The sequence below is a fragment of the Phragmites australis genome, chromosome 1 (assembly GCF_958298935.1).
Source record: "Phragmites australis chromosome 1, lpPhrAust1.1, whole genome shotgun sequence".
NCBI classification, from domain to species: domain Eukaryota; kingdom Viridiplantae; phylum Streptophyta; class Magnoliopsida; order Poales; family Poaceae; genus Phragmites; species Phragmites australis.
In genome coordinates, this window is record NC_084921.1 from 44,361,209 (window position 1) to 44,371,286 (window position 10,078).

The 10,078-nt window shown below is 45.0% G+C and overlaps 1 protein-coding gene across 1 annotated transcript; it reads left to right on the forward strand.

The window, feature by feature from the left end:
• The first annotated feature begins 5,140 nt into the window (after positions 1-5,140).
• LOC133921582 (BTB/POZ domain and ankyrin repeat-containing protein NPR2-like) lies at positions 5,141-9,609 on the forward strand. Its single transcript, XM_062366525.1, has 4 exons — positions 5,141-6,433; positions 6,880-7,630; positions 8,186-8,380; positions 8,974-9,609. Exons 1-4 carry the CDS (start codon positions 5,777-5,779, stop codon positions 9,228-9,230), a joined length of 1,860 nt encoding a protein of 619 aa, XP_062222509.1. The 5' UTR covers positions 5,141-5,776; the 3' UTR covers positions 9,231-9,609.
• Positions 9,610-10,078: the final 469 nt, after the last annotated feature.

Genomic DNA, 10,078 nt, shown 5'->3' on the forward strand with positions numbered 1-10,078 from the left:
CCGATCGACTGCATGAGGAGTGGGCACTGTGCTGTTATTTATTTCCCCTTCTATGTATTTTTTTTCTTGAGAGTGTTTGGTCATTTTGTAATAAATAACGTTGTAATAATGAGCATGGTGTCTGTTTTCCACTAATGACATCGCTATATGTATGTGAAAATTGATCCTGACATACATATAGTTTATATTCGATTTGATTTTAAAACCGGGTGTGACATTATTGGTTACCAACTCTGTGACCAATGGTGGGGCTTGACTAGAAACAGAGAGGGGTTGAATCTAAAATAATAGCGCTCAATTTGATATTTTCTTAGCATGAAAGTAAGTGGTGAAACAAAGTTTTATTTTGAAATTTGGAAGACAAGGAGGGGGTCATGCATGGCCCTCTTTGGCCTGCATGAAGCCCCACCGCTGTCCCTGACCCTCACCTAGCGTGTGTGCACTTGCCATAGTTGATGGTATGAATGTTGTGGCTACCATCTACAATGCCGCTCCCTTCTACCATCGCAACTAGCGGCACCATCACGGCTCTTCCGCTTCTAAGAGGCTTCAAGACGAGACCTACCAAAATGCCTGCCGGCAAACTTGCAACTTGGCACACCCTCGCCAACTTCCCTTGCCTTACCTGCTTTGCTGCCGTCATCAAGTCTACCAACCACCCTATTTTGTCGGTTTCTTCTTTCTTTTCTTTGAGTGACACGCTTTGCTGCCGTCGTCAAGCCTGCCAACTACCATATTTTGTTGTTTTCTTCTTTCTTTTTTTTGAGCAACAAGACACCTATTGAATCCTAACTCTTTCCACGGACTGCGGCCATTATATGATGGGTGATAGCTCAACATTCATTGCAACAATTGTAATGGGTTATTTAGCTAGTCGCCACGCTTTTGCCATACCTTACTTTGGTAAAGTATGGCTTGCCACACTTCTTGTGTCTAAGAAATTCTTCACACGCGTAAGACCAGTGTTGGCTAGAAAGATAGTATTTGACAAGTGAACCTATAGAAGAGATACATATCGAGCCACAAATGTTGCAATAATAATCAAATTGTGAGAATCGTCCAAATAGTATTTTATTTAACCATTAAGTAGATTATTTACTTACAACTGTAATGATTAACCAGAATACCATTTTGGTAGTCCCGGCATCTGTTTTGTGTCTAATATTAGAACACATGCCTTTCCAATGTACATAATCACAACAAAGTTTAATAAAGAGAGAGTAATTGAAAATATAATACAACAAAGCTTAATAAGGAGTGAGTAATTGAAAATATATTACAAGTCTTTGATCATCAATAATTTCTGACAATTTACAACAAAAGAGAGCTAGGAGGATAATTAAACATATTATCACCTAGCCAAAAGAGAAACTACGTAACGAAATAAAACATCTATCAACAACAAAAGATAGGTGGAGCTATATTTCCTTAGGCTCCACCCCAAAATAACGTCATCCAAGTAGTTTGCACTACTCATCCCCGCCACCTACATCAGCGGGCGTGAAGTAGCCGAACACTAACTCCTTCACGCCGGTAGCACCTGAAAGAGCAGCGTGAGTACGAAGTTATTCGCAAGACTTAATCCATAATGTGTACATATAAATAGCCCAACTCTAAGGATAATACATTTGGATGTTAGCAAGAAAACGACCACATGGTTAAGTAAATTTATAAGCGAAAAAAATTGGACACGGTAATACGAGCATATATACTTAACCATACACATATACCCCTCCTATCCTGTAATCATTAACATCATAAATATCTGTAACGGAACTATTTATGAATAGAATCTCTCAACCACATCCCAGCATACCGTACCATATCATTCCACATTCCTGACTCTACGACCGATGCGGATGGACAAAAACATGATCATTTATGAATTGCTTTTAAACCCTGCATGAGGTACTCTTTTATCCACACGACACAAGGACTATTTAGCTTGTGTGACCAGCTAAAGTTCACACAAGGGGTACTCATGACAACCTTTCTTAAATAAGCCACAATCGTTTGATCAGGCGTCTCTAGGTGCGGGGGTCATCTAGAACTACTCCCAGAGCAAACTAGATACTCTTACAAGCCTATTATGCCCACAACATCCGAGACGTGCAAGCCAAAGGATCACAACTAAATTAGGTATTCATCTCATCTTTCCCATAAATGGATATATGGTTAGTATGGAAAGTGCTAAAGCTAACACTACTGACGGACGGTACTTAATCGATGCAAGCGACCAATGGGATCCGAGCTCCTCTCCCGACATATCCCTAGCACCGTCCACATCTCGCATCATCCTCACCACTCATACATCCCAACATTATTATCAATTCATTTTGTGAACAAGTAAATAAGCCCTAAGCTCACGAACAGTGGTTGAATCCACCGCTTGACTTCTACCAATGACCTATACATTACTAAGCATTTGGTTAACTTTTGAATTTAGACAACTATATAGTTAAACCCAGGTTACAAGGATAGGAAATATCAAATAACCAAGGTAAGATTAGTGCAACAATATAGGTTCTACCCATAATTCCCAACATCGACTCGCTGTTCACGCACAACATACATATAACATAACTTATCAAATTAGACACAATTGATCCAAAGTAGTGGGTAGAATATGCTTAGATACTTGCCTTGCTGCTTCGGCGCCTGCCTGATGCACTTGCGTGGTACTCACAAAATTTTGAAGGCTCGAGGTCGCCTTCAACCACTTGGACCATCGATGCAACGCTCTCTAAATAAATCACGAATGTGTTGCATAAACAAGTGAGTGACGGAAGAGTGTGCATATGATACATGCTTGAACAATAATGAAGCGTCGTGTTTCAAAAATATTTGCAAAGGAATGTTAAACGATTCGGGTTGAAAAAGTTTTGAACATCGAATAAGACGTCCTAAGGTCATATAGCTTTGCATGGCTGGCGGTTAGACTGCCGATGTGCAGAGAGATTTAGGGTGTGACGGTCAGACCGGGCCACTGGACGGTCAGATCGCGGGCACTGGCGGTCAGATCGGCCCTAGAGGCGGTCTGACTCTTTACTATAGGGTTTTAACCGGATGTTTTGGACTCAACTGGCGGTCAAACCAGCCCGATTAGTGGTCATACCGTGCGACCTTGCCGGTAGCACCTTTGCGGGGGGCACCAATGAAGGCTCTAGCGAAGCCTTCGGCTACGAATGGTACCAAAGTGCTCTATGAGACTAGTGGAGTGCTTATAAGGCTATTTGAACGATATTTACTGAGTTAAACTCAGAATACCCTATGGATAAGCTTTAGGTTAGGATTAAACTCAGGTCTAAGTGGGATGATGATCGATTAGAGCTTGAGAATGATAGGGAAACGGTAGGGGAAGACTCACCTTGAATTAGGAAAGCTTTTTAGCAGATCAACCCATTCCGGGGAAGCTCCGATTTGGAGATCAGACTCTAAGGTGGCATATCAGCTTGAGATGGAGAGGCCCAGGGAAAAGTGCCCCCCAGTGATGTAGAAGTGGGGGATGAGCTCGAAGAAGCCTTTGAAAAACTTGGGAAGGTCTCCTTCGTCGATCTACAATCGTTGGGAGTCATCTATATGATCTCTTACTCGGTTTGTGTGAAGAGAGTGAGTGAGAAGTGAGAGAGAGAGTAAGAGAGAAAGAGTGATCGATTTCTTTAAATGCCACTGGGCTCTAACGGTTAGATCGCAGGAGGTCTCAATTGGACTGCGGTAAGCCCACGTGGTAGTCATTGACGGTCAGACTGTTGGAACGATCTTTTCCCTTCTCTTCATTTTTCTATTCTTCTTCTTCTTTTCTAAAGCATTTATGGTTTTACTAAAGAGCTCTAAATCATCTCCAAAGTATGTTTAAACATGTTTAACTAGATTTAATAAATAAATATATAAAATAATGTCATGATAATTATAGATACTTAATTATATAGTTAAGATTTTGGGACGTGAAATAAATGCATGTCAACAAAAGTTAAAGTTATCAAACTTAAGTTTAGCATAGCGCTGACAATCAACCAAACATGGTCTTAACCTAAGTTTAGATTTGATCCCCATTTTCACGTTCCGTTCTTCAGCTTTAGCATAAAAATACCTTTTGTAAGGCTTTTCTTTTGTGAGAGATTTTGTAAGGTTGTAACTTGCTTTTTCCTACGTTAGCCGAGACATCGTGCACACAGCAATTTCTATCCGCACATGTCACCTCACCATAAGCATCGTTGTTCTCTTACAATCAACCTTAAGGAATCACAAAATAGGGATCTGCAGTCTTTTTTGCAATGGAAATACCATATTGGAGGGCGTCAACACAATTATTAGGAAACCAAAGGTCTCAACCAAAAAGAACTTCAGCGGAATTTCACGTCATCCGCCGAAATAAAAGACCAGAGTACTGTTTCAGAAAAAGTAAATTAGACAAACTCAAGTGCCATAGCATAACTTGCAAAAATCCTTCTTTTTTGGATAATAGGTAATTCCCGCTTACACCGAAAGCGAAATACAACATACAACTGTATTCCCATATTTTAGTCTGGATTTTACATATAACCAAATACTCCATCTAGACCGAAAACTGATGTTTTGGATTTATTTAACATGAACCTGGAATGTAAATTGATGAAAAATATATTTTATTGTAACATTTTTGTAAATTTTATTAAAATTGTGATGCTAATAAAATCTTGCCTAGAGAAATCGATATACTCTACACATGTAATTTTTATATATCTTATTTGAATATAAGAAATGTTGATAGACAAGGTTTAATTACTTTATAAAAAAATCACCACTTAATTTAGACTGGAGATTTTTCTAAAAAACCCCTCAATTTTTTTAGACCGTAGACTGGACAGGCATACGCTAAGCTCACGCCCTGCCGTCGACGTCACCGCAGTCAGGCGTCACCTGGCAACGTATACACGGCACTGGTTTTCCCGCAACTTATGCCAGAACACCTCAGGTTTCACGTAATCTACTCGAAAAAGACTCATCTAATCTAAGCAGTAGGCTTAGAATGGACGGCTATCCTCTGACTTTATGCGCCGTTAGATTCGAAAGGGATAGATAAGATTTAGTGCTACAGTATTTTATGTACAGTAAAAGTGGAACAGTACTTGCATGATCAGCAGCGTCCCTGACTTCGCAAGTCGGGTACGAATGGGGACGCAGCAAATCCAGTCGTCCCATCCGGCGCTCTATTCTTCCTCGTCGTCTTCTTCGATCCACTCCTTTTCTCCCCCTCCCTGCTTTCCACGCAACTTCCCCCCGAATTCTTCTTCCACGATTCCATTTGACCCCCGCTGCTCCTCAGAGCTCAGTCAGTCCTCACCCCTACCACTGCTAGGTCGTCCGTCGACGCCCCCCACAATTTCTCACGTCCTTTTTTCCTGCCCCTACTGCGCTGCCCACTGGGATTGGTTCTTTGGGATTTTACCCGCCGCCCGATAGGAAAAACTCTTTTTTCTTTTTGCCTCAGACCTGACGCAGCGCCGGCGAGATCCCGCTCCGGAACCTGCAGGGCTGGGGGGAGTTGGGGGTCAGATTTACGGCGACTTCTGTGCCGCGTTTAGGGCGGGTCACGTCGGGCAGGTTCTTGCCGACGCGGATCTGCTTGGAGCCAACCAAAGGGAGGGCCGAATCAGGCTGTTCGCCCGTGCGAGGCCAAAAAGCTCCGGCCTTGGCTGCCGAAACCGCGTGACGCGACCACCCGTGGTGGTCCGGCACGATTAGGGAGGGTCGCGTCTCGTGCTTGGTCGTTGGAGTTCGAGATCCGTAGCCAGGCATGGAGCCCTCGTCATCCATCACGTTCGCGTCCTCGTCGTCGTACCTCTCCAACGGGTCCAGCCCCTGCTCCCTCGCGCTGCCGCCGCCGGGGCCGCCACAGACCCCGCCGTTGGCCGCCGGGGAGGGGTGGGGTGGTGGAGGCACTGCAGGAGGGAGCGGCAGCAACGTGGAGGCGGTGAGCCTGAATCGGCTCAGCAAGAACCTCGAGCGGCTGCTGCTCCCCGACTCGGACCTTGACTGCAGCGATGCGGACGTCGACGTGCCCGACGGCGAGCCGCCCGTCCCTATCCACCGCTGCATACTCGCCGCGCGCAGCGCCTTCTTCTACGACCTCTTCGCCGCGCGCAGTCGCGCAGGGGCCACGCGCGGTGATGCAGCCGCTGGCGCCGGAGGGGAAGGAGAGGGGGCTGGCAGTGGGAGGCCGCGGTACAAGATGGAGGAGCTCGTCCCCGGAGGCCGCGTGGGGCGCGAGGCCTTCCAGGCGTTCCTGGGGTACCTGTACACGGGCAAGCTCCGGCCGGCGCCGCCCGACGTGGTGTCGTGTGCCGACCCCGTGTGCCCGCACGACTCGTGCCCGCCGGCCATCAGGTTCGCCGTCGAGCTCATGTACGCGGCGTGGACCTTCAAGATCCCCGAGCTCGTTTCGCTCTTCCAGGTGAGACGCAATACTGTATATGGCTGCTGTTGACTAAAATTATTGGATTCATGATTTCGTTTTGCTCCAATCCGTGTATTTGATGGATGCACTTTTTTTTTTGCAATCTCTTCATGCTGATCCCTAGTGAAAACAATAGATTTGGAGCAGGTAAAAAGATGCAAGATGATTGATTGTGGAAGTTGTTGAAAGTGGAAACTCATGGTCGAGTTAAGTTAGTTTTGTTAGAGTAACTGAGAACTGCTAAAATGGTTGAGTAATGCTTTCTTAGTTGGGCCAACTCAACCTGTCCGCTTTAGATCTGCAAGAGTTGCTAGGCTGTACACTGTACAGCATATGTACACCAAGTATTCTCGTTGAGTAGCTTGTTAGACTGTTTATCATCAGTTCAGCTTTGCTGTTTGGACTTACGTAATGCAATTGGTTAACATGGTCTTCTTCTGCAGCGGAGGCTTCTTAACTTTGTTGACAAGACTCTAGTAGAAGATGTCATTCCTATTCTGCATGTTGCTTCCCACGCAGAGCTGACTCAAGTGCTTGACAAATGTATTCAGAGGATTGCGAGATCAGATCTTGATGATATATCTTTAGATAAGGAGCTCCCTCCAGAAGTTGTTGATGAGATAAAAAAGATTCGCAGAAAGTCCAAAACAGCTGATGGTGATGCATTCGTTTCGGACCCTGTGCATGAGAAAAGAGTCCGAAGAATCCACAGAGCACTGGATTCTGATGATGTCGAGCTTGTGAAATTGCTTCTTAATGAGTCTGAAATCACATTAGATGACGCCAATGCATTGCACTATGCTGCTTCTTACTGTGATTCTAAAGTTGTCTCAGAGCTGTTAGACTTGGGGCTGCCTAACTTGAATTTGAAGAATAGCCGTGGATACACTGCACTCCACTTGGCTGCAATGAGGAGAGAACCAGCTATCATTATGTGTCTCCTAAACAAAGGGGCAATTGTGTCACAACCGACAGCTGATGGCCGGAGCGCAATTAGTATTTGTCGGAGGTTAACAAGATCAAAAGACTACAATACAAAGATGGAGCAGGGTCAAGAGTCAAATAAAGATAGGTTGTGTATAGATATTCTAGAGAGGGAGATGATGCGGAATCCTATGGCAGTGGAAGACGCAGTCACCTCGCCTTTATTGGCTGATGATCTTCACATGAAGCTTCTCTACCTGGAAAACAGAGGTGAATTCCGCACCTTGTTTGATAGAATGTCAGTGATTGTAATTGAAAAGATGGAGGCGGTGGGAATTGATTCAGGCCACCTTGTAGTCTAATGACATGTGCCCTCAACCTTTCTGGACATTAGGAAATAATTGGTACTAGGAAAAATGTTTGTTCATTTGTATCATTTTGTTCTAACTAGGTAAAGGAAAACAACTCTGAACATTTAGGAGCTGGGAAAAGCCTAGACTATCCATCCTCTTTCTCACCCTAACATCATCATTTCCCTCTTACGTGATGCACAAGTCCCAAGTTAATCTAATTTCCGATGACAGACCTGTAACTTCTGCTGCCACTCAACTTTGCTCACTCCATAGCCTAATGGTGGAGTTCTAGACAATATATTGAAAAGGATTTCACACTATTGTGTGGCTGTCCAACAGAAGCTAGAACTTGGGGTGATATGTCATTCTCATTAACCTTGTTTATATTGAACTTGAGAAGAAAATAAACTTTACGTTATTGAACTACACTGTATTCCCCTGGATCGTAACATGTTAAGTATCATCCATGCAGTTGCGTTTGCCAGATTATTCTTTCCTGCTGAAGCCAAGGTTGCCATGCAAATCGCACAAGCAGACACCACAGAAGAATTCGGCGGTATTTCTGCAGCAAGTACTTGTGGTAAACTGAGGGAAGTTGATCTAAATGAAACACCAGTAACACAAAACAAAAGACTTCGTTCAAGGGTGGATGCACTGATGAAAACAGGTACGGTTTCAAGTATCAGTCTTTCGATTTTACTAGAACTGCTCCATACCAAATTTAGTTATAATGCAACCACAGATTCTACATAGACCAAAGTGAGTTATCCATAAGATGTTGTATATTAAGCTGCTGACAATATGCATGTACTAGAGTTATTCTTGTTGTCTTTTTGAACAGAAATTGTTCGTATGGCTAACAGTACAGTAGATCAGCTTCGATTTATGTACTGCCACGTCTGCCAGAGTTAACAAAACATATGGCTTACATTGCCTAGCATGTGCTTTCTATATGGTAGTATAACGGCATAATATCCTTTCAATGTAACGACCTGATCATGTTAAATTCCGTTTCTGTATTGTGTTGTTTTTGTTGCGTCTTAACGAGGGCATATTCTTCAATACTACTTTGGTAGGAGTGGATTGCAGTTGATGTGAGTACGAAATGATATATTCTCGTGTATTGGTGTGATGAATATGCAGTTACAGTTATCGTCAAAGACACTTTCATTTAAAATGTGTGACTGTCGTCATATATGAAATATGCTTGGTTAACAGCACGGTAGTCATTCATTTGACATCTGCTTGTCATACTTGCAGTGGAGTTGGGCCGTCGGTACTTCCCAAACTGCTCTCAGGTGCTCGACAAATTCCTGGAAGACGATCTGCCGGACGGCAACACATTCTTCCTCCAGAATGGCTCTCCCGACGAGCAGAAGGTGAAGAGGATGCGCTTCTGCGAGCTCAAGGAGGACGTGCGGAAGGCGTTCAGCAAGGACAAGGCCGATAGCAGCATGTTCTCGGGCCTGTCATCGTCGTCGTCGTGCTCGCCGCCCCAGAAGGTCGTGAAGAAGTGACGAGTTTTGCAGCAGTACAGTTGTAATCACGGTCTTGAACGAAACAGCATAGGGATCGATAGTAGATTTTGTGTATGTACAGTGCTTACGATGATGCAAGTAAAACTATATGATATATGTCAAAACATGCCAAGATGGACACTAACTGCTCCGGGATCGGTTGAAGAATATGAACAGAAGCATACAGAGAGAGAAGAAAACGAGCAGGTGGCTCATAGATATTCCAGAGCAGCGGTACTCTACGCGGGTTTATCACGTTATCTTGTTTCGGATAACTGTAATATGTTCAATAGCTAGGTCATTACCGTGAGCTTACCACACTGGTTATTGAGGTTGTAGAACATGAAAAATGATGTACGAAAATATTACTTCATTGTCATCACTTGTCAGTATCAATACAGACGCTACGTGCGCTGAGAGTCTCCGTGAGCAAGTGTTGGTTTGTGTGGCAACTCGGTTGTTCTGCCTCCGTGGTCTGGATGCTCGCGGCACCTACGTCTTTGCCGAGTTGCCGTGCGGTTGCACGTGGGCGCGCGGCAGGTTGCTCCGAGTCCAAAGCCCAACCCACGCGCGTGCCGACCGGCTTCGCCTGCCTTTGCCAGTCGGCGCCGCATCGCACATGCCGACCACCAAAAGGTTACCCGCCGCGCCCTCTCGGCCACGGCCTCACGGGCCTCCGCGGTGTCGCCCGCGCCCTGGTCCTCGTGCGTACCGCTGCCCCGGTGCGCTACGTGCGTGCCGACGAGCAGTCTCGCGCGCGACTCGGGCCTTAGTGGTCTCGGCCGCGCTTGCGGTTCGTCTCGTCGAATGCGTCCAGCCCTCCGGTCGCGCGGGCTATGGCCGTCAAA

Excerpts from the sequence above, each read along its gene's own strand:
- LOC133921582 (XM_062366525.1), top strand. The coding sequence starts at position 5,777 with ATGGAGCCCTCGTCATCCATCACGTTCGCGTCCTCGTCGTCGTACCTC. Across the intron at positions 6,434-6,879 it reads AGCTCGTTTCGCTCTTCCAG|CGGAGGCTTCTTAACTTTGT; the intron begins GTGAGACGCAAT and ends CTTCTTCTGCAG. Across the intron at positions 8,381-8,973 it reads GGATGCACTGATGAAAACAG|TGGAGTTGGGCCGTCGGTAC; the intron begins GTACGGTTTCAA and ends TCATACTTGCAG.